The 25,358-nt window shown below is 44.6% G+C and overlaps 1 protein-coding gene across 4 annotated transcripts in view; it reads left to right on the top strand.

Annotated features, from left to right (window-relative positions):
- Positions 1-25,358, top strand: part of LOC126537746 (creatine transporter-like) — a 113,313-nt gene that overhangs the window by 54,971 nt on the left and 32,984 nt on the right. For 2 of the 4 annotated variants that reach the window (XM_055074516.2, XM_055074515.1), the window contains exons 3-7: positions 4,864-4,992; positions 10,066-10,165; positions 11,143-11,243; positions 18,002-18,154; positions 23,722-24,453. In XM_055074516.2, coding sequence (XP_054930491.1) covers positions 4,864-4,992; positions 10,066-10,165; positions 11,143-11,243; positions 18,002-18,154; positions 23,722-23,916 — 678 coding nt within the window. In that variant the 3' untranslated portion in view covers positions 23,917-24,453. Of the gene's footprint in view, positions 1-4,863; positions 4,993-10,065; positions 10,166-11,142; positions 11,244-18,001; positions 18,155-23,721; positions 24,454-25,358 lie in introns of those variants that run through there. The other 2 variants (XM_055074514.2, XM_055074513.1) reach the window with 1 other exon arrangement.

Below are 25,358 nucleotides of genomic sequence, written 5' to 3'. Positions count from 1 at the left end.
TATCGCTGACATGGGAACTTCCTGAAGCCGACTTGTAGTACCGGGTATATGCCACTCGGTCTGTGCTATTGTCTCCAATAAACCTCTTTGATGCCAACTTCGGTTAGTGCACATATGACAGTAGGTGCGTGCCGCTCTTCAATAAACATCTTTGACGCCAGCTTCGGTAACTAGGTATGTCACACTGCAAATGTGTCTTTCTCCAATGACAAAGAAGATCGTCTAATTCTCTGCGATGCTGAGCGGAATCGAATCCACCTCAGAAGAGATCCTCAAGGACAGTAAGCCGACGCATTAGCAGGCTGCGCCACAAATTCATTGGGTACGTGCCGCTTTCCAATGAACGGCTTTCACACCAACGCTTTAGCGAGCTGCCTCATGAATGCACTAAGCTCTTTAATGAACCCCTCGCCAACATGGATTACTATGGGCCACAGAGTGTGCGAGAATTGAAGGAACAATTGTCAGCATTCGCGGGCACCAGCGGGCAATGCTTTTCGTCTCGGAGGCTACGCGCGTAACTTGCGGCAATGCCACCAGATGGCGCAGCGTGTCCAAAGAGACATGTTGATAGAATGAAAAGCACGTATAGCATACCTGTGTAACTCAAGCAGGCTAGGTGGCTATTTGTCACCGCCCCGTTTCAGAGAGAACGTCTATAAGTCATCGAAGCATGAGAAAGGAGCCCGGTCGCCGCGTGACGCCTTGCTCAGCGTTGCCACGCACCGGCGCGCCGTGTATTTTGGAGGCCACGCGCAGGCTTCGCGGCGGCGGCGCTAGATGGTGCCATGTGTTCGTTATGGAAGCAGAAAAGAGGAGTCCCGATGCCGTACACGGCTCATGGATACTTTGTTTCGACGGTGACAATACGTAGTATCGCTACATTGATTCATTGCTAACGCGTTACCATCGACGTTAATCGTGAGATGGCTTTTGTCGCAGTATTTTTTTTTTCAGTGGTGGTGGTGGTGGTGACAACTTTATTAACAATCCGGCAAATTCATGGCCTGGGCCTAGGCCGCCCCCGAGGAGGTCCGGAGATCCTGTCTCCTCGCCGCCTCACGGGCTTGCTGGATGGCCCATAGTTGATTTTCGAGGTTTGAGCTGCGCAACGCGGCCGTCCATCGCGCCGCAGCTTCATCTGGGGAAACTGCATCTCATAACTTTTCTGAAAACCTTTGTCATCAGCTAACAAAATCTTTTCCCAAACACGGAACTGTCGTTTACCGCTCTAGCGCCACCGAGGCGTAAACCACAGCTTTAAATGGAAACCCCAAGCGTTCCGCAACATGTCCTGTGCTATGCAATAATATTATTTATGGTCTTTCAATCTCCTCTTACCACCCGGCGTGTCAAAACAGGCATACGCCGATGACAGGTGGCTGTCAATTCCGCAACCAACCACTCGGAAAAAAAGGAATAGGCTGCGAGGCACTTATGTTATCTCGGCAGGGCACGTCGTGCTAAAGTCACCATCAGTCTAGAATAATGGTGCTTCCTATACTTCTCTGAATGCCGTGCCAAAAGTTCTACCACAATTTGTAACCCCATTCTTCTTTTAAAAAGCGGCGCCCTGAAACCCCAGTAAACAAAAATTCTCAGTGTTGTTTTTATTCGTGCTTAACCGTTACGAAACATGTAAACCCACTTGATAAACACAACAGGAATTTTTAGTCTGTCGTATTTTGGGACGTTGTTTCTGTTGTCTGTAGTGTGACGTCCTGTAGTTCTTGATCAATATTTAAATAAAAATTGACAGAGACCTCTTTAAGGCCATGTAAATTTGTTACTAGAAAAAAAACTTCCCCGCCGGGGATTCGAACCTGGAACCCTAGGATCCCGAGCCCCGCATCTTATCACTGCACCATGCCAAACATGCGTGTATATTTTAGCTATGTCAACACTCTGTGTTGATGTTTACATTTGCATTTTAAGAGCCAAGATGCGCCTTCACTCCACCGCGTCAATTGCCGCATCTCTAGAAGAGTGAAAGTGTTCTTACCATCGACAGGTACATTGTGTAGTGCTAGAACATCGATTTTGCTGTAGCATATCGATATTAAATAAGAAATACAGCAATAGACAACGGTGACCGGGGACACTGTTAGGGTTGTTACTGCTAATTTCGACAGTTGTCTCTCGCTCTTTACACTTTTGAGCGCGAATATAATTCTGTGTTCAGTGCAAAATAGCTACATAAACATTCGTGGATGATTGTTCATTCTGACAGCATACTGGCTTCTCTCGGCAGCGCTGTACCAGAATAATGAGACTCGAGCGAGACAGCTTTTCACGCAACTTTGTAGAACAACACAAAACTTCTTTTTCGCTTCGTAAAAGCTTATGCAATATTTCTGGGCAATTAACTGTGTGAGTGTAACGACACATGTAAGTCCACAGGCCTGTGTGCCACATGTTACCAAATAACACAAAACGGATACGCAGCGATTCCCGCAGATAGTATGATTTCGACCAGCGGCCGATTCTGAGGAGGCCGGTAGGGCTATGGTGCCTCGTCGTCACGGCACAATTATGACAATTGGCCACGTCGACTTTAACACCGGTGTCGGTGCTATCAGCATTGCCGGCTTCAGAGAAGCACGATTGAATACCGCGCAAGAGAAAAGTACAGTGTACACCACCGATGCGAAACCGACATACGATTTTAAAGCGTCGCGACGGAAAGCGCTTCTGTTGCGGCGTCAGAATTTATGTCGCTACGACAGAAAGTGGCACATTTCTAACGCCCCGACAGAAAATGTGTAGTCCCAACAAAGAGTTCCTGTTGCGACGTCAGAATCGCTGTTGCGGTAGAAAGTTGTTGTTGCGACTTCATAAACTCTTGTTGTTGCGACAGAACGTTTCTGTTGCGACTTCAGAACTCTTGGCCGTCGCGACAAAATGTTTCTGCTGCGACGTCAGAATTGCTGTCGTAACGTAAGAGTCGCTGTCGCGATAGAAAGCTGTTGCTGCTACTTCAGAACTCTTGTTGTCGTGACAGAACGTTTCTGTTGCGACTTCAGAACTCTTCGTCCTCACGACAGAATCTTCCTGTTGCGACGACAGAATTTCTGTCCTAACGTCAGAATCGCTGTCACGATAAAAAGCTGTTGTCATGACTTCAAAACTCTTGTTGTCCCAACAGAACGTTTCTGTTGCGACTTCAGAACTCTTGGTCTTCGCGACAGGAGAATTCTGTTGGGACATCAGAATTTCTGTCGTGACGTCAGAAATGTCTGTCGCAACTACAGAAACATCAGGAACTTCTGTCGTACAACAGAAATTTCTGTAGTTGCGACAGGAATTCCTGTTGTCTTTTTCAACTGGGAACCTCCTTCGGGAACAAAATAGAAGTACTTTGCCCCCCCCCCCCCCCCCCCATTTACTCACATTGTTTAAAAGGCATTACTCGGTATCCGCAGTTGACATCCACATTTTATGTTGTACGCATCACTCCTTTGGCGGCCAACATTTCCAATCTCGCTGTTCACCTAAATTCTCACCGCCACATGACGCTCGCTCCTACTCAGCATCACACGTACACAACTTGTGCGCAGTGCACCCAGTTGTGAAACGAGTTCACTCGCCTCACTTGTCCTGTCTTGTTCTCGTGCTCGATTTTTAGCAAATTACGAACTAGCTCGGCAACCAGTTTTACCATGATAATGCATGTTCTCTTGGAATTCGCCGCCTTGTGAAAATAAAATTAACATGTGATAAATGGATAGCTAACATCGGATGAGATATTCATTTTGCACAGTTTAGCCAACGAGCGTGTGTGACTTCAAAAATTCAACGAAGGAGAACATTTGGGAGATCGGTATCGCGGTAATTCACTGCGTAGACGCACAGGGCGCCACAAAAAAAAAAAAATGAAAAGGCTCGCTGAATGTACAAATTGCGGCCCCTACATACAGCTACATATCGCGCATCATTTTTGCAATGACGTGTGTCAAGTTAATGACCGCGTAAGAGCAAACGGTCTTATAGAGCTATTAGCCAAGGGAACCACGTTTCCCTAAAATCATTGCGCGTTTTTCAACAGAAGGCGCACCATTTCATTTTTTTTTTCCAATTCGTCCAACCTGTTTCAACTCGAATAAGCTGGTTCAAAATGCTTAGAACCGGTTAAAACCGTTATTATTTTCGCTAAGGAGCTGAAGCGGAACCTAACCCGAAAATATTTCGCTTCGACATCCTACCTGTGACATCGCGCTCAGCAGCACAATGCCATAGCCACTGCGCTACCGCGGTGGCTGCCGAGGTGGCAAAGCCGTGCGAGAGACCTAGGCGAAAGGATGGCTTAAGACAGGAGCATGCTCCTTTGTATCCTACCTTATCTCGGCCTTCCTTTCGTGCATGTTTTTTGTGTCCACGTCCTTTCTCTAACGTCATATATTATATCTACGTATTGTGTGCTTCGTGTGCATATCCTACGTCTCATGTTCTATATCCTATGCATGTCCTATATCTTCCTTTCGTCTATGCCTTTCTTGAACATGCCCTGTCTCTTACGTTCCATGTGCTACGCACATCTTCTTTTCGTCCAGTTATTTCGTGTTCATGTCCTACGCCTTATGTTCTATATCCTATCAGTGTCGTATGTCTTCCTTTCGTTCATATTTTTCGTGCACATGGCCTAAGCCTTATGTCCTATGTCCTGTCCATGTCCTATGTCTTCCTTTCGAAAGTCGGTGCCCTATGTCTTACATTCTATATCCTACAGATGTCCTGTGTCTTCCTTTCTTCCGTGTAAATTTTCCTTTTGTCCTTGTCATTCGCACTACTTTGCTATTCCAAATGTCGAACCAACTATCCCGAGCTCCCATTTTGACCGCGTTTCCCAACTCTTTTTCTCGACAGACGGCCTACCTGGTGACGGCAATGTCGGCCTTCGAGGACATGTACCCGTCCATAAGAGAGCGCCCGACGCTCTTCAGCTTCGCCACCTGTGCCGTACTATTCTGCTTTTCCCTACCGACAGCTACCGGAGTAAGTACACCTTTTTACGGAACTCAGACAAATGACCCAGCGTAAGCGCCGCGAAATAGTTGAAGGGGAAATAAGAAAAAACGCTGCATGGTCTCTAAGATCCCGTGATTGAAATCCTCCCCGCGCAAGTGTTGCTCGTTGCAAGACCACTGTTCAACCAGTTTGGTTTCAAACAAAGCTTACGTATGCCAGACCAGAGAAGATGCATAGGGTTGGTTACTGGTCTGCTGAGCCCCGGGTAACGCCTTTCAAGTATACCAACAAGTGGACTAACAAAGCATTCCTCAGCCCGGGGAAAGCAATTGGACGGGAGAGCCTTGGCTTTGTCAGTGTTTATATATTGTTGTTTCTCTTTGACAGACTTCAAGTCCACTTGAAGAAACGTTGGCTCCAGAGTGAGGCATTCCTCGTTCACTCAGTGTTTACTAACTTTTCTTAGGTGAAGTTTCTGTGAACACCGGTATGTTATCTGGTATCTCGAGTTATTGCTTAGCCGCCTAAAATAATGACAGCCGCCGCGCCAATAACACGAATTTTCAAAGGAAACCAATGGGGCTTTGGATTTCCTTTGCAGGAAACTCGTATACGCTTTTTTATCTCTTTTTTATTGACATTTGTACAACAGTACAAAAGGATCAAAACTTTTTCTTGCAGGAAACTTCCTCCAACCAAATTGTGCATTCCCGCAAACCTCATGTGACATTCTTACGACTATATATTATATATATATATATATATATATATATATAATACCCACAGACATGAGTGGCAATGACCGCGGCATTTTTTTTTCTTTTTCTTTTTTGCTATGGCCCTTGCAGCATCAGTAGGACAGCGAGGGGAGAGAGTAGGTGATTAACAAGCTACTTCTCTATCCCATCATACCTTTTTGGTCTCACTTTCATTAAAACGTAGATCTCACCACTCGTTGTCCTTCTGGTTGAGAAATTATCTGGTCATCGTGTTAGGGCGGCCCCGTTATCAGTTAAGCCAGCGTACAAGACATTGTCAAGTTTCACGTACTTTTATTCGATGTACGATGTGCAAACTAAAATATTATTGACGAGTACACAGGCCAACGAAGACACGAGAACTTTAGATGGATAGATTTTTTTTATTTCAAGAATTACAAGTGTTCCGGTGGGTGCTAAATGCTAAAAAGTGTTGCAAAAACAGCTTGGCGGGGCCGATGGTCCGTTACAAAGCATGCATCGTGGTTGCATCAAAAATCGTATTATTGTTAGACACTCAGAATAAATTAATTACATAAATGCACAATAAGACCGAAAATAATATAGAGACTAACAGAAAAAACATATTTGACACATCAGAAAAAAGGAAGTATGTGTTGTAAGCCTTACGAAAAAAAAAAAGCTAGCACAATTCGCTCTGACAGAGAGACTAGATAATGTAGACTAAAAACAACATATTCGATACACCAGAAGATAGAAATATATGTGTATGGGTTACAATATCAGTAACACAGTTGGCTCTGACGACGATAAAGAGTCAGTGATCACATGTTTACAAAATGCATTTGCAGTTCCTTGGATGAAGAGGTATATGTACCTTGATATTTATTTAAAATGTATGGTTGTTTATGTTGTAATGACTGTAGGCTATATTTATTACGAAACCACCGAACATACCACGTATAACTATTTCTTGTATTGGAAGAATGGAATTTTGGTGTCAAAGATGCACTAGACACTAGGAAGTTTTCGAAGGCAGTATTTGAGAAATAAAATGAATTTAGAATGCGAAAAGTGTAGAAATATTCAATTTTTATGATTTTATGCTTTAAGAATGCAGGCCGCGTTGTCTCCAGATAGCCCATGTTGTCAATGTGCCGAATCATTTTTTTTTTCTTTTTTGCAAAGAAAGGATTATAATAATATTCGTCTTTCCTGTAGTCGCCCACACTAAGCTACAGTAACTTAAGTGGGAAGAAAATAAGGCATAATAAATGTTCAATTTTGCTGTGGTTGGAAGAAGACGCCGACGTCGAGACAGAACACCTGTGATAGCAGATATTTTTGTGCAGATATTTTCAATATGTTTATCCCAAGTAAGGTGCGAAGAAAAAGTGATGTCTAATATTTGATGTTCATCAACTATATAAAGTTCTTTACCAGCCCACACTAAAGTTTGATTAATAGTACGAACTTTAATTTTTGGGCGGAATAACATTAGTTTTCGTAGGGTTTATTTTCAGACAAGTAGCGACTGACCATTCAGATAGCTTAGTGAGTCGATAATTACATTTTCCCATTAATTCTTGTGAATTCGGACCAGCAATAAGAAGATTAGTGTCATCGGCATACACGATAAATTTTACAGTTGTATCAATATTAGTGATGTCGTTAATGTGGAGGCTAAAAAGCAAACGACCTAGTACGCTCCCTTGTGGCACGCCATTTAGTAAAGGAACAAAACTTGACTTCTCGTGTTTTATGCATACTCATTGTTTTCGATTAGTAAAGCAAGACTCAAATAATGCTAAGGCAGTACCTCTAATGCCATTCTCTGATAATTTCCACAGCAAAATTTTATTACTTATACAATCAAACGCCTTACTGAAATCAACGAATTGTGCCAATGTGAAGAGCTTTCTTTCTGTATCTTTTAGTACATGTTCCTTGAGTGTGAGCAAAGCAGTTTCTGTTGACCTGCCTTTGCGAAAGCCGAACAGAGGAGTGGATAGAATGTTCTGTGTGTCGAAAAAGTTTGACAAGTGAGAAAAAAATAAGCTTTTCTAATCCTTTGGAAAATACTGGAATGATTGAGATGGGTCTGTAATTTGACGCGTCGTTTCTGGTGCCTCCTTTAAGAAGTACAGGTACCCTACTCATTTTCATTTTTTCTGGAAACACCGCAGACTGTAAAGCTAGATTAAAGATATGCGTTAAAGCAGGAGTGATGTATTCTAAAACATACTTTATAGGTTTTATTTGGATATCATCAATGCCAAGAGCTTTACTATTCTTAAGGTTCACAATAGTGCTAAATACCTCAGATTCACTAGTGGGACTTAAAAATGAGCTGTTCGAAACGGAAAGAAACGATGACGTATCAGGCCGAGTTTGCTGTGGCACGGTTATACTCGCAAAGTACTTTTTGAAATGGTTTGCAAGCGCTAAACCTGAAATTTCATTTTTATTATAGATTATCTTGTCTGGTGAGGTACAAATCTTTTCGCGTCCAAGAACCTTATTGATAATTCTCCATAAGGCTTCAGGATGTTTACCAGTGGCGTCTGCAAACAGATGCTCATGATAAGCATTCTTAGAGCGTCTAAGTTCCTTGTTTAGTTTGTTTCTGTGCTTTTTAAACAGTGTCAGCGTCTCAGGCGAGCGTGTAGTAAGAAATCTGTGGTAAAGTTTGTCTTTGTGTTTAATCATTTTAAAAAGCTCCTGTGTAATACAGGGCTTTCTTATCTTTTTGGTGTGCTTAATCTTTTTGAAAGGAAAATGTGTGCTGTAGATTTGTAGAAACGCTGAAATAAATTTGGAATACGCGACATTTACAGCACTGATTTCGTTTAGGAAAGCCCAGTCATAATTGCAAACTCTGCGTTCAAAAAGATACATATTTCTATCAGTTATATCTTTATAGCAAACACATTTGACTCAGAACAACTTTTTCTCATTTTCATTGATACCATATGTCGTAAACACAGGACAATGATCACTGACGTCCTACATCACTGTTGCAGTATGCTCTACGACAGTGTCAATATTCGTGATAAGAATATCAAGACATGTAGACGAAGACAACGTAACACGAGTTGGTGCGCTAATTAGGCTGACAAATCTCACCCAGCTAAGTCTATTAGTAAAATCCAGTGTGGGAGAAGTATATTCAAGAAAATTTATGTTAGTGTCTTCCCCGCAGACAAGCCGAAATTTGTTAGCAGACACATATGCCAGTAAATTATCAAAAAAATTTAGAAAGTCAAAAATATTTCCATTTGGAGGGCGATATACGACCGAAATTATATCGGAGTAATGTTTAAGCAATAAACTTCATAGTCGTATGTTGTTTTACAAAATTCTGATACTTCTTCACAGTTCCATCCCGACGCTACATATATTGCTACACCCCCTCCTCGCCTATCACTGCGATTTAAAGCGCAACAAGAATAGCCATCAAGGTACAGCCGAGCACTGCTGCCATGATACCATGTTTCGGCTAGCATAATGATATCGCACTTGAAAGAAAACAGATTCTAAAAATTACTAATGATTTCTTGTTTGTTGACTGCAGATCGAGCATTCAAGTGTAGAACGGAAATGCCAGAGTTAGATTGCAATTGTAAACGATGCGGTAAGATGAAATCATGATATTCCATGGCAATTTTTAGTGAGCGTTCCCAGTCATGTCAGAAACACCGGACGCAATCCTAGCAGGATCACATTCTTCCGATATTTGTGCAGATGATGATACGCACCACGCCCCCTGGTGGCAGCCAGTTCAAAAGCTACGTCTTCCGTGCTTTCGCTGACCACGGCGATGCACCTGACGAAGACCGCTTCTTTCCAAAACGTCGGAATGCAGCTCCAGCAGAAACGGCGAACTGCAGTAAAAACGAGCAGTAACCTTGAGTTGAGCGACAAGCGGCGTGGTCACGCCGCGTGGCGGTACGATCCACTCAAGTGAAATAACAGCTCAAGTGAGCGACTATAATATGATGGAGACCGGCAGTCGTTTACCCGAGTGGCCAAAACTTATGGTTCAAATAAGTTCGTATTGCTGTGGGATAGTTTCTCGTTAATCTTCGCCTGTGAAATCTTAGAATATTCAGTATAATTCGAATATCAGCGCTCGTCCCAAATTTAGTGACAGTGGCACTTTTAAAAAGAACAGGTTAGGTTCTGGCAAATCGAACTAAGTATATCTGGTCTTGCGAAACGCAATGTATTACTTTGCAAAGGGAAACACAGAGGTGGGAGCAGCAAGTTACTGCATTCTGAAGCAGTATAAAAGGCATAACCGGCAAAATTATGCTCCATCCATTTCGCATGTGTTGTTCTCATTGAGATGTGTTGCTGTCATTGACGGTGACCTCTGCAGGGAGGCCTGTACATTCTCAGCCTCATTGACGCCACCATATACCTCGACCTGCTGCCCTGGATCGCTCTAGCAGAGGTCATCCTCATCGTCCAAGGATACGGTGAGATAAGTGGAAGGCTAGAGCCACCTTGCTTGCTCCTAAGAGTTTTCCTAATAGGTTCTCCCTTAAGCGAAGCATGAGAGAGCAACAAAAATAAACAAGTCGGCGTCGGCGAAGCTGAATGACAATATGCGAGAAAGCCGAGGGGTTTTGGTTTTGGCACGTAAAATCCCAGTATTTAATTAATATCTAAGAGGAAACACAGGAGCCAACCTATCGCATTGCTGACAGGAGGATGCAGAGCCGCAGAACACACGGGTTCCAGCTCACAGCACATAATATTCGTAAGCTGCTCGAGAGGCTGCCGCTCTAGGTGATGATCTCATCTCTCTCCACAAGATAATTTTTGCACGTCACTGCATTCGCTACTTTGCAGGGCCGTATTTATTTCTTCAATAGCAAGACTAAAGTTTCCAAGCAATTTTACTACTCGGACACAAAGAATAATGAATCGCAATTATATTAATTCATGTTGCGTTCCTCTTCACTTACGACCAACCATTACAATCCTTTCTAAATTTGGCCAGCGCACAAATTGCAAGAATACATCACAAAAGATTTGGGACAAATTACATGCATGCAATGACAGAAGAGCTGCGATGTGCTTTAAATTAACCTCCTTGACTATCTTTGGCAACCTAAGTACGCTTGAATAATTTTTTGTTATTCAGTATCTGTAGTAACGTTAATGAGCAGGACACGCTTAGGAAAGCTTGCTTTATATTTCGCTTCTAATTACACCAAACGCCGCAGCGCTCATTTTAGGGGGTTTGCATTCCAGCATAAGGTGTCACTTTAAGCAATGTTACAAATCAAAAATAACCTTAATGGCGTAAAATTTTATTGTGTAGGACTGCTTTAAGAGAACGAATTGCACAGTTAACCGCAGTTAGATGTTAAACTATTTACTGAAAATGTTTACGTGGTTATCGCGAACTCGAGTGATTACGCCGACCACTTCTTTTTATCTCCTGCAGGTACGACGAGGTTGCGTCTTGACATTCGATTCATGACAGAACAGTTTCCTAGTGCTTACTTCTGCATCTGCTGGCGCTACATCTGTCCTCTGGCCCTTGTGGTAAGTTACAAATCTCTCAAACGAAGTTCCGAAGCTAAATATGAATTATATGTTGCCTGCGGTTCAGGTGCAGAAGAATAAAGAGCACTGATCAAGCTAAGCAATTGATTTCTTCCTCTCACCTTTGTGGCCAGAATAATGAGACGGAAAACACTGCTGCGGCTGTTATAGGCTTGGACGGTGACTACTGTTACTGGTAGGCCTGTATATGCTAAGCTTAATTCGTCTCTTCTCCCTACTTTATGGGTGCTGGCTCCTGGTATGCAAAGCAGACTCGCGAACTCTAGTCACGGTGCAGCAGTTCCCACTACCAACTATCAGCCACAATTCTGACTAGGCCACTGCAAACTACACCAAAAATTTTTTTTCGTTGAAACCGACTCCAACAGTGCTTGGCACCGGTGGGATTATTCATGAATGGTCTTGTCTCAGCTCGCGTCCCTGCTGGTGTTGTTGAATATAACGCCACATGAAATATTCTGAAGAGTACTTCAAATAAAGGCGCCTCTGTATTGCGCTCACGGGATCTAGGGACGTGAGCTAGTAAGAAGATGTTTTAGGACAGCAAACGTGGAGACAATCGACGTGCCATATCAATATAATCACGCATGTTTTGACATCCACGATTTAAATCACACGCATTGCGCCGTCTTTTCCGTACACTTATTCTTGTTCAAGATCGAGGACCTAAAAAAAACCTTGCGTAATGCCTCTTTTTAAAATATCCGTTTTCATACAATACAGCATAATTCTGTTATGAAGCGTAATAAAAGTGAAACAGGGCCACTGGTTTGCCGTGGTAAAGGAAGCCCTCTGTGTTGGGGTCATGGCCTTGCTTCTTTAAACGACGCGAGCATGGAGGAATCGCGCTCGTTATAGCATGGCACGAACCCTACCGATGCAATTTGCGAGGCCCTGAAAGGAGCCGTTGCCAAACAAAAGAAATGCCAAGGAAACGAAGGGCAGCAATGAAGCCGCAAATAGAACGTCTTGACTTCTATATAAAAAAAAAGCAATGGGACGAGAAACGACCAAACAGAACAGACCCCAAGTGGGCGTAACATTACCCCGCACCTCCACCAAAGATGTTACGAATGATGTTTATTTACAGGGTGAAACGGTGAAACGAGGTCCGAGAGGGAAGCTACAGGCCAGGCCCAGCCGGCGCAGAGTACCGCAAGATCACGCGCGCACGCTCTACTTCTTCTTTCTCTGCCTCAGTCGCGCAGTGCTGCGACAATAGCTATTCTTATGTAAAGAATTCAACACTTCAGAAAACATGAAACGCACGACATCGGCTTATTTAACAAAAAATATTAGTTTCCTACGGCCGCACTTTTCTCCCCGCAAACAACGGGCCTAAATCGAAGCAGCAATGTTAGAAACAACTCTGAATGACTGCCAGTACAGTTCGGTGCTCGGTCTGTGACCGGAGACGGTGCTTGAGAGCATGTATAACAAAGGGACGCGTACTATGTCCCGCAACGGCCTCATATTCGGGGTGCGTAAGGTGGCCAACACAAAGGATCCAAACTGCTACAACAAGGTCTAAAATAGTCCTGAAGGATTGCCAGTACACTTATTAGGCGTCTCCGTACTCGTACTGCGAGTGTATAACTTGAGGAACACGTACCAATCTCGAGACAGTGGCCCTTTCCACTTTTGGTATGCTTCACCGCAATACATTACGTATACTTGACCAGCATATAGCACTGTACTGCGGCAAAGCTCACTAAAAAAAAAAAAAGCATTATGCAACGTTTTTTAAACCCTTGCCGAGACAGGCACGTACCGCGAGCGACATTCGCCCATGCGCACTTCGCGTGCAAGAAAAACTCTGTTCGAAATAGCGCCGAAACCGAGCTCCATACTCAAAATCAAAGTGGCAGGGAAAAACTTCGTTAAAGCCTAGTGCAGATGCACAACTTCTCTGCAAATGTTTGCGCTTGAAATACATGCGCATGTGTCGTGGAAAGCCCTCAAAAAAGAGAGAGAGAGAGAGAATTACCTGTAAAACAAGGTTGGCTCATTGGCCTGATCAGGGGTAAGGGTCAGGGGTGGTGATCATAAAAAATAAAAAAATAAAAAATAGAAAGCAAAAGTGTATCTTCGTGATGCTGCAATTGAAGAGCATGCCGCCATTACCACTCTCCGAAAATAACACAGAACCCGAAACGTTGAGAAACAGCGCAACCTGCTCATCGCCTCGGAGTCTAGGTATTGTATACGGCACGGCGATAACTGTGTAGGTCACGTTCAAATATTTGTGTCATATCAGCTAAGCCCAGAGACCCGCGACCTCCGCTTAAAAGTTATTCAAAATCGGATCAATAAATTACGCAGGCTTAGGTTACCAGTAAAGGCTGCGTGAATATTCTACATTCTTAATACGAATCAAATATTACGCACTAACTATGCACGTTCGTATTCGAAAAGAGAACTATGCGGTATTTTCGAATATTCGAACTTAATAGCTTATTTCGCGACAACCGACTCCTAAAGGTTCGACAGCGGACTCCGGTTACTGCTCTCCGTCTGCTAAACTAAGCGTTGCAACTATCAGAAGTGAAACAACGACATGAATCAATGGAGTAAGGAGATTACATAATCCAAGCCATTCTTTATGTTTCGCGGCGGAAATTAAATGGCGACCTGCGTCTTCATTGTAGTGAGTCATATAATGTTTTGGCAGTGTAGGCAGGTAGCAGTTTTATCTACTACTCTAGAACACCATGGTGTTATCCTTGCCACGGGCCCTTTTACATGTGTCACGGCACACAAATGTTTCAGCTGTATTTTAAGGCGAAAAAAAAAGGGCTTAGGTATATGTTGGTGGTGCACCTGGTGAAACTGCGCCGTGACGAAAAGTGGCCGACGCTGCAAAGAGCAAGAACACGTTAAAAAGTGCTCGCGTTGACCTCACATTTCTCGGGGAGGTTCCTGTAAACAAGGTGAATTAGTGCCTTTGAAAAGATAATTTCATACATTTCGGTCTGGGTGGGAATCGAACCCGGGCCTCAGGGGTGCCAGACGAGCACGCTTACCTGCAACCACAACTCCTCGACGGCTCTGGCTCACTAAAGGTGTGTGACTCCTGCGTGCCTGATTGCACACGTCACGTCGCAGCCATCTAGCTGACCAGTGCGTCCGTCACTGGGCGCACGTGACGTGTGCGGAGGAGGTGGCGTCACGTCGTGAGTGTAAGAAATGAGCGCGTTGATGACGTTCCGAGGTCCACAAATGGAATAATGCTATCGCATTCCCACACGTGGGCAGTCTAAAGTGTCTGCAGAATTTTAGGCTTAGTAACTGCTGTCGCGCCAAGCGGGCGCGCGTGCTCAGCGCAGTGACGTCACAGTCGGAGCAGCGGCGGCGGCGAGCGATGGAGGAGCGTGCACGCTGTTGCGGATCGCGAGGACTTGCCCCGCAAGTGCGCGTCTGCGGAAAAAGAAAGAAGCGCGTGCCTCTGCGCCTCAGAAAGGAGGTCGCCTTAGCGCTACACGTGTACTTACCATTGCGGCTCGTTATGTCTCGCAAGATGTCCGGCCCCGATCGTATAACGTCATCTATTACAACTTTTTATGCTCTTTCTTTTTCCGAAACCATTTCTTTAGTCTTTTTGTAAATCTAGTCACACAGTGGCCATTGATTATTTGAAAATTTAGTTGCAGCCAAACTGGAAAGATGTGTAGAATGTTCTTTGCACAGTATTTTTATTGACACGAAGTGTTCTTGCATTTAAAAGTGAACCATTGTCCCTGAGAGATAATCTTTTTCACTGATTAATATCAGTATGATACCCAATTATAGCGAAATTAATATTTCTGCTCTCATTATATGTGTCTGCGTTTGGCTGTTGGATTCCATATTCGATACTTACTATTCATATTTTAATCATATTCGAGAAAGTGATATTCACCCCAACTCTAGTTATCAGCTCTGCAGCTTGGGCAAGGCGGCTTCTTTGCTGCCAAAACTACTTTGACTATACAAACCGTCTTGAATGCACGCAAAGATTAAGCTTATTGCAAGTATACCACGTTGTTTTGCTGCAAAGCTGCTAGTGCGAGTAGAAAACGAGAAGAAAGGGGGTTAACCGAGGGGCCCAATCTTTTTTATACTCGTATCATAAGAAGCCAACAAAAACTGACGCCAAGGACAACATAGGGGAAATTACTTGTGCTTAATAAATCAAATCAAGAAACGATAAATTAATGGAAATGAAAGCTGATGAAAAAACTGGGGAACGATCCCACAACCTTCGCATGTTGTCCGTGGTGTCAGTGCTTCTTGGCTTCTTATGATATGACTAATAAAAAACCCGGCCCCTCGGTTAACCCCCTTAATTCTCGTTTATTACATAACGAGGACCTCGAATCTGGCAACATTGATGCCTTCAGGTAGCATGTGTGTGTTTATTGACCGGTTACCTTCACCCAAAAAAAGATCACGTTCTCGTGACGCCTGCGGCTGAAAAGAACGTTCTACATCCGCCGCCAAGGTCTGTGAGGGGTGGCGCTGGCTAACACTCCCAGGGTTCTAATAGGAAAACATAAATACCCAAGCAAGCAAACGGCGCTGTGGTAGCTCAATTGGTATAGTGCCTCGCACGCGAAATGCGAAGGTTGTGGGATCGTTCCCCACCTGCGGCAAGTTGTTTTTTCATCGACTTTCTTATCCCTTAATTTCTCGTTTCCCTTTTTTCATTTATGAAGCACAAGTAATTTCCCCTATGTTGTCCTTGATGTCAGTGTTTGTTGGCTTCTTTTGATTTGACTGGTGCGAGTAGAAGCACTCGAAAAGATTATACGCATATTATCGCGTTGTCCCGAAAGATCTCAAATGGTAGCGCAGCAAAACACAAACGGACAATAAGAAATGACGGGCGAGCGCTGTGTACCAAGAAAAGCTGTTTTTTTTTTGTGCGACTGGTGTTTAAAGGGAAAATAATCGCCATTACACATGCGTGATTCACTTTCTTCGGGAAAGTTAACTCGTTATCTGAAGTGCATCTTTGAGTGTGAGATGGCGGAACGAAGCACACAATTTTTGCCGCTTCTATTATTTCACGTGTAAGCTTATCACTGCTGCTTCTCGCAAAAAATACACTGATACTGCTAGTTTATGAGCGTTTAAGAGCAAACCAAATGACCATTGTAGTCGTGCTGAGCAAAAAGGCATATAAAATGCATTCGCAGGGTGGTGACAGCACAGATAACTTTAGAAGGTACAATGTATATACAGAATGTCGGATTGCGATTATATATATAGATATATATACACACATATATAAATATATATATATATATATATATATATATATACAACATACATATATATGTGTGTGAAGAGCATACTATGCGAACAAGGCATAGAAGGAACACGGAGAAATCGAGGCCACAGCGCTCTTGTTTTCGCATTTCTTCAGTCCCTTGTTCGCGTAGTGTGCTATTCGCCATCATGACTGAACTGTTTGAACTTGACCAAATTAGCACCGTTGTAAACTATATATATATATATATATATATATATATATATATATATATGACTCACTTTCCTTTCTTTTTGTTCATTACGTAGTGAGGGTCTCGAATCCGACAAGTTTGATGCCTTTAGGTAGCATGAATGGGTTTATTTACAAGTTGCCTTCACCCAAAAGGATCGCGTCGACATCAGGCCGATGGAAGAAAGGATGTTCCACGTCCGCAGCCAAGGCCGTGAGTGGTGGCACTGTCTGACACACCCAGGGTTAGTTTTAGTAGAAGCATAAATGCCCCGGAAAATGGACTGGAAATGGCGCCCCGATAACTCAGTTGGTGAGAACATCGCATACGTAACGCGAGGACGTGGGTTCATATCGCGCCTGCGGCCCTTCATCTACCCTTCATCGCATATATATGTATATATAGCATACCTACTCTACGTTACTTAGTCGCCACCTCGAGTCGAACGAGGTACGAATAAATATCAATATCTTTATCATTATTATGCGATATATCTATTTGGTCATACAATTTAGCATGCATTTTGATCAAGTATGGTGGCTTATGTTTGGGGAGCCTTAAATAACCCTAACCTGGTACGTGGCAATAAACAGAGAAATGTAAAGCGCGTGGCGATAGCTTCAGACTTCGATCTTCCTATGCACGACATTAAAATCTATATTGATCATCTTCGCCGTCTTCGTCTTTTATCTACGCAATGTGGGGAAGTATTTAAATGTCGCGTTTTGCAGATACCTACGACAAAGTCGAAATATTAAAGCTCCCTTTATTATTCTCATCTTAGGCTGTTTCTTCTGATTTTAAAATATGCTAGTAAATGTGACTGTAACAAAACTACATGCTAGCTGGGGTGTCGCTGTGTAGTTAAAGCGAAGCTTATTGCAAAAGACCAATATGCCCCGTACCATGTTCCTTTATTCTCATATTGGTTTATACAAGACCGTGCAGGTTTTCATACAGGATCATATTTAATAATATAGCATTATGGATACAAGGCATATGATACATACGAGATTTTCTAATAAAAAATGTCTTTGTTAGGCTGCTCAGCCTTCCGTGGTTTCCTGCAGTTTTGGTTCCTGCGGTTTCTAGAAAGAAAGAAAGAAGGAAGGAAGGAAGGAAGGAAGGAAGGAAGGAAGGAAGGAAGGAAGGAAGGAAGGAAGGAAGGAAGGAAGGAAGGAAGGAAAGAAATGACGGGGGCTGTTCCATCTAAGGCTCCTTGGGGTGCTGCCTGTTCTTTCATGTTGTATGCAGATCGTGTCCCTGGGCACGGTGACGTCAGAGAGGACCGAGCTGTTCCGCTACCCTTACCCTCAATGGAGTGGCCTAGTGACACTGGCCATCATCCTCAGCTGTATTTTCGCGGTTACGACGCAGATACTACGCATATTCTCAGAGAACAACAATGTGAGTGCCACACTTAGATGCGTACATCTTTCACTCAGTGTTCTGCATCGCCTGCTCTGAGGAACCTGGGGCCGAGCTGACAGCCACTCGTTTTCGACGCATTCGAGGGCAAAAGCTCGACACGTTGTGTGGAGCCGATGACAAAGCAAGTTCTCTAGTGGAAACTGTACCTGCCGCTGTGTACTGGGGCTGCGTAGGGGCAACCTCCTTTCCATTCTCACTCCATTCCGGAGAGTGGAGTGCCCTTGAAATTTCATTCATTTTAACTCCTCAGAATGCTGAGAGTTGGACCGTTCCCGCTGCTTCAGTGGCTATGCCGATCAATTTCATTGCTCTAATTACAATAAAAGAAAACTTTAGAATTGTTTACTACTAGCGCTGGCATGCCTATAGTAATAAAAACATAGCATTGAAGTCTTAGAAAATTTTAAAATATTGTTACGGAACGTTTTCTCACACAAGAACAAGTTTTATGGCCTGCGATCTCTGCATGCTATTGTTGCCTGTATTCTCTAATATTTACTCTTCTTTAAAAAACATTGTTCTCAAGTTTGCTTTCGGCAAATGTCTGACTGCCTATGTGCGCTGGAATGTTTAGCGTTAGCCCCGAAAGAAGCATTGCGCGAGCATTCGAAATGTAGAGCACATGCCGGGTCAATCCAGTGCCCATACTTTAGGAACATTCTTTGTCTAACAAGTGGACGAAGTCAATACTTTACTTTTTCTTGAAGCGTTTACTGTTTGAGATGAGCGCTTCACTCTTCCGTGAAGTGTTTTGATTGCACCTGAACTTTTATTGTCTACTTGTTGGATAAAATCAATAAACACATCTTAGCTGTGTGAATTAGAAGTTACGAATCTATGACGTGGTTGGGCAATCTATTCAGTTCATACGATCAAAATATCTCCCAAACATATTCATTTGCAGTGACAGCCTGTCGTGAGCTCCTCTTTTCCAAAGCTGTGCCAAGTCCTTACATAGGGGGGGGGGGGGGGGAGTCCCAAGAGATAGAGCAAAGGCTCAGCACCCCCTAGGCTCCTTCAAAACCATAACAATAAAGGACGTGTTCTGTAATGACAGAGGCTTTCATAAGTGAAAGTATGCCTCGTTGGTTTGACGATGTTTTTTCTTCAATCTCTGATTAAGCCGGGCATGACCCTGGCCTAGGATGTCGAGTTGCCTTGTTTTTTTTTTGTTTTTTTTTCCCAAACACTAGAGTATAGCTACCCGCTCTTGACCAGTGAAGTTAGCGTCTCTTTCACTGCACACGTGTTAAGCTGTTCACGATCATATCTCTTGCTGCGATACCAAGGATTGCTTTCTAAGTAAAATTTTCCATTTCCAAAAATCTTTTGATGACTCGATGAGTGACATAACAGCGAAACGTATTGATGTTTTGCGCGGCAACCTTGCTTGTTTCACATTTACTGCTGCATTAACGTGTACTTTGTTTTTTTTTTTTTCAGCACATCCATTAATCACTGGTTATCGCGCTTCAGGGTAGTCAGCAGTGTGCGAAACAAACATGGCACGCGTTGGAAATCACCGTGAACCATGGAGGAAGGAAGAACTATGGAAGGGCCCTGACGACGTCACTCTGTGACGTTCGGTGACGCTGGAAGCTGGCGTTACTCCGCCATCTTGTAGAGGCAGATTCTCCTCGCTTGTTTAGAGTTCTCGCGTCCAACGCGCAACCCCACCGGGCTGCGCGAACCCGCGCGCACCGTAGTGACCCGACCAAAGGAATCCAGTCGCGTTGTATACAATCACGGTACCGTCGTCCAAGTCATTTCGTCCGATTATTGGGCTGTAGCGTTGAAATGAGTTTACGATTAACTTCGCAAGTTAGGCTGTGTGGCCGGTCCCCCGCTACACTTGCCGGCTTTTCTTAAAATAAATCTGTGAATTCTCACTGCTCCGCAAGAATGCACAAGCGATGACCGGCAACACACGTCACGACACATCGACCTATGGGTATCCCACTTGCAGTTTATGACAACAAACACGTATGCTGGTCGTTGCTTCAGGAATGGTTTTACTTTACTGAACAAATTTCGGGCGACCGCGCCTGCACAGCGGAGGTGCGAAGAGCCACAGCGCACCGACGAACAGTCCGGCAAAGGATAACGTCGTCACGCGTTTAAATACACCGACCGCGGCCTGTGGTATATTTTTCTCATAGTAATTGAAGCTTCACAGAAACAATGTTCTGCGGTGCCGAACAGTAAGCGTGTATGCGTGCGGCTAGCGCGTTCACCGGGCCTATGCGAATACGTGCAGGCGTACGTTCTTCTGTCGAGCCTTGTTCACTGTTGCACCGCATCCGCCAACCTTCATTTCCCTGCGCCCTCTCGAGCATGCAGGTATATGCGGTAAGAAGGATTCTTGCTTTTTTTTACTCACAGCAGCCGCTTCTTTCCCACCCTTCAACATGGCTGTTTTACGAGCCACACATGCATCGTCCGCTATCAAAAGCGGGAACGCTGCGCAGTTGTCCCTGACCTGCAAGACGTTTATCGTATACATATTCTGAAGCACAGAGGTTTCATTCTGTGTTCACACGTTAGCATGAATCCATCGAAGACAGCAAATAAATTTGCAGATCATCCTTCGTCCGCGGCGTGGTGCTTAGTGTACGGCGCTGCATACGGGCTCATTTCAAGCTTTTTATTTCTTCCAATCCCACCTGGCCACAACATCAGCCGGGTGAGCACGGTCTTATACAGCACAGCGGAACAAAACACGGAAACTAACACGATCCTGCACACACGACGCTTTTGCAACGGTACTAGACCTACGGCGCAGCACGCGCATAAGCAGGCACCACCGCAACAAAACCGGCATTGTGCTCCCACAACATGGCCGCTACAGCAAGAAATACCACGTGACATCCTCCAGAGTCTCCTCCTAGCGCGCGGAGTGAGTAGGGCCTCTCCTCAGTTTTTTTTCCTTCCTCCATGCCGTGAACTCACGCAGGGTGAAACATTTGGAAATATCATTTCTGGCCTCCATCCTTGTGTAACAGCATGCTCTTGCTAAATCGAAATATTTTAAATAATTTAATTAATCAGGAATCTTACATGTCAAAACCGCGATATCATTATCAGGTACGACGTATCGGGAGCTCTGCCACAATTTTGACCACCTGGGGCTTTTTAACAAGCAACCGATGCACTGTGCACGGGTGTCTTAGCCTTTCGCCCCCATCGAAATGTGGCTGCATCGGCCGAGATTCGATCCTGCGCCCTCGGGCATAGCAGGGCACCGTCACAGCCCCTACGTCACCACGGCGGGTCATTCATTCTTGACGACTAAATGTTGCTTTGTTTAAATGCGCTTCCACCTTGTAAAGCAGAAAGGCTTTCGTGTCCTCTGAAGTGTAGAATGTGTAAAATACCGTATTGTTTGTAATTACCGCTGCAGAAGCAGTCATCTGAAGCTAGATACTGAAACAGCCGCTATCGAGTAAAAAAAAATGAGAAGCGTAATAAATTGGCAAGTTTACCTCTTTTGGATCCTCGCTTAAAAGCAACATTTAGCGCTCGAAGATGATGTGCCCATTCCATCCCGACACCATTCCGAAATCTCATCATCCAGGAATCCCATTCTATCTGCACGACTGGCCGCATCATTCCATTCCCATCCCATTCCAGGCGTGTGTAAATGTGGAATGATTCTTCAATCATTCCCAACTCCGGAATTGCCACTCCCTCAACTCTGCCGTGTACCTCTACACCAGCGAATACGAAACCGAATAGCTTTCTTTATCCTTGTCGCCCATTTTCGTAGCCGGTGGTAGTCGGACTTTCACCGCCAACGCTAAGGTCACGCGCTGTCGCGCAGCTGAGTTAGTTGCAGGACGCAGTTGCCCCTTGAGGTGCTTTCGCTCGAGACCTTTGAGGCGTCTGTGTGTTTAGATGATGTGGTGGAGCGCACGGACAGGAGAGCCCTCCTCCTCTTTCCCGCCTTGTTCCCCTTCGGCGGCTGGGGAGGAGGATGGCAACACACACGCATGACGAATCGGCCTTATAGCCTCCTCTACTACCGCTGCAGCTTGCGCGGTGAACGGCTGGGTTCTCCACAGAAGAACGCCACGCAGCAACAAATGCTGCCCAAATATCCCCTCTGCCACGAATATAAGCACTTAGATGCGCATCATTCTTTTAACAAAATGAGCAGCTTTCTAGAACCGTTCGACGATTCGCATAAGTCGAAAGCGTCGATGTGGTCTGCGCAACTTTTTTTTTTTAATTCCAGCCAACTTATCTTGCGAGTGAGAGTGACAGGCATCATATGCTACTTTCATTTTAGAAAATCGGAGAAGGCTAATACAGGTTTCTGTAGGATGGCCGAAAGGTAATAAAATTACAGAAGCGTGACAGTGTGTCCGCCCTCCTCCACTCCCCCTTTTCAGGAAACACAACTTCAACCCCAGTATGACTGCTCTTGGTTTGTGTAAAGTGTGAAGCAAGGCGTACACAAATATATGTGCTATACATACTGTGTACGAAATTGTCACGCCAGCAAGCACATAAACTGGATTTGTGCTGCAGCACTTGTGTGCGTAAAATACGCCGAATACAATAATTAAATCTGCATCACAAAAACATAGAGCAAAACTTGGATAATCAGGTGGACAGCATAACTAAATAATAGCACAATAGAGCAAATTAACAGCGAATACAAGAAAATGAAGTCACAAGAATGGACAGGCGCGTATGTTCTGTTGATGTTTTTCTCAGCCTAATAATTCGTTCCCAAGAGCTCCCGTCAAGTCAAAACCCACACTTTACACCTCACTTCAGAGAGCATAGAAATTTTGGAACGCACCTCTAATTATCGAAATCGTTTTCATTAAACCACTTGAACATTACTGATAAGTTGTACGCAAACGCCCTTGGCAATAAGGAGTGGAACAAATTTTGTTTACAGTCAGCAAGAACGCTGCTGCTCGCATACTGACGTCAAAGCCGCCAAGCGCAGTGTGGCCAATATAAATCACCTATCAGAGGTTAGGGGACCAAGAGTGCGCATGCCAATGTTTAAGATTACCCTGCCACACAGCTCTGCGGCCCTCAATGACGCATCGTTTATCATAATAACGCAACATCCCGGCAAAATATTCGATAGACGTCTCGCCTACTTAGGTCAGCCTAAAAAATGTAAATTGTAACGTCACAAACACTGCACAGTGGGACTTAGGGACGCTACATTGTTGCACAGCAGCAACGTGGCAGTTGCATGTGATTCACCACCTGCTTGCACAGCAGCAGAACTCCGTAACCACGGCAGCAGCTGTTTCCGATGTACACCCGTGAGTAAAAGCTAACGGACCACAGGGTCGCCGGAAAAGGATAATTTCTTCGTAATTAACATGCATAAACTGAAACCGACGAGTGCACTAGAAAATTCGTAATGCCAAGTTCGGACTGCAGTCTTTAATTTGACGCTGCATTCACAGACAGAGCAGAAAATTAGTTTTATCGCGCAGTGCCTGGTCCGTATACTTTTGCTCACGGGTGTACGTGCGTGCCGTTCCACAGCTTATGTTGACCATCCCTCTCAGGACATCTACGCGGCGCTGGAGCCTGAGGAGGACTACGGTCCAGCCGACGCCGAGACACGGTTGCGCTACCAGGAGGAGATGGCTGGCCGAAACATTGCGATACCTTCGAACACCTCGCGCAGCAGGAAGAGCACGGCACCCACTACCGTCTCCGTCGGCCCATCCACCGCCCTGGGTCCCAGCACTTTGGAATGAGCCACGCCAGGATCGGAGGATGCTAAGACGCGAACCGCGCGCGGACGCGTACTTGTACGCGCACATATACAAGATGCGAACGGAGATGCGTGCGAAACATAATTCGTGCTTTAATCTATCCCTAGAGAAAATGCCTGCTTCCATTTTTCGTTTTCTTTTTTTTTCTGTTTGTCGCTGAGACGACAAGAAAGAGTAAAGTCCATTTTTCGTTCTTCTAAAAAGAACACTTCACTTCATGTACCGTATTTTCTGGAGTGCATGCAAGACGCCCCTTTTGTACAAGTCCAAGCCCTTCCCCCACCCGCCACCCCCGTTTACCAGCTTCGAAGAAACGAATTGTATATAAGCCGCACCGGTGCGTAAGGCGCGCCTATTTTAACTGGGTCGACATAATGAGAGGCGATTGTGCACGCTTGTACACTCATCGCAAAAAGCCGCACGTATCTATTTAGCGGCGCTAAGTTGCCATAAACAAAGTTTTTACGGAGCATTTATGCCGTCGCCGTCGCCGTGAGGTTCCGTAAAAAGTCCAAGAGCAATAAAATCGTCGCCGCGCGCCGTATGCTGTGAGTGTGAGCGCGACTTAAAGCGTGTGGGGGTTAGCCGGCGAGCGCGGCTCAATCAATCTCGAGTGTGCGAGCGACATTGTGCGAGCGAATTGCCGCGCGACTGGCCGCTCGAGGCACTTTGCGTGTATTCGCGGACTTCTTTGGAAAAACACATTTATGTCGCACGTATTAACGACAGAAAGCTGTATCGGGAGTCTTTCATGTCGCTGTGCAATTTTCTCATTGACACTTTTCATGTAATTATTATATGTGAGAAGTTGAATAAATAAGCAATAATAATTATCGTATTAGGCGGTATGAAAAAAGAAACAATTTGAGTATCTCCAAGCGACGGGAGAGAACATTACCTTGGTTCTGTCCACCTACGTGGCATTCGCATATATTTAAACTCTGGCGAAAATTAGCTGGGGCATTCTGTATACTTGTATAAATGCAGGTCACCCTACGGAAAACATTAATTGCTACTAATTGCAGGGGTTCAGCGTGTCGAGGTCGCCACATCGAAATACGCCATGTTTCTCGACCCGCTCGTTTGCCAGCGAAAAATTCGTAAGGGACACTTGTGAACGCATGCGTCCGTAGCCTAATGCAATGAAGAAAAAAAAAAAGGCGTCCGTCGCATAACGGTTTCAATATCGGGCTTATGTAGCAGACGTCTTGCATTCGAAACCTGCCGTCGGATAGTATTAATGGCGTCCATTCATTTTATTGATAACATGGTACTTTATTTAAAATGACGTGTTTACAAAGTCACGAATCCGTTTGAAGTCAGGACGGCGACGATCAGGCAAATCTATATATTAACCATGACTCCTATGTTGGCTGAATCACACCCCTTGCCACTCCCGTAGACACTAGCGCCAGAGTTCCCTC

Source organism: Dermacentor andersoni, chromosome 4 (assembly GCF_023375885.2).
Source record: "Dermacentor andersoni chromosome 4, qqDerAnde1_hic_scaffold, whole genome shotgun sequence".
Lineage (NCBI taxonomy): Eukaryota > Metazoa > Arthropoda > Arachnida > Ixodida > Ixodidae > Dermacentor > Dermacentor andersoni.
Note: the sequence above shows the minus strand (reverse complement) of the source record. Positions and strands in the feature narration are given on the sequence as shown.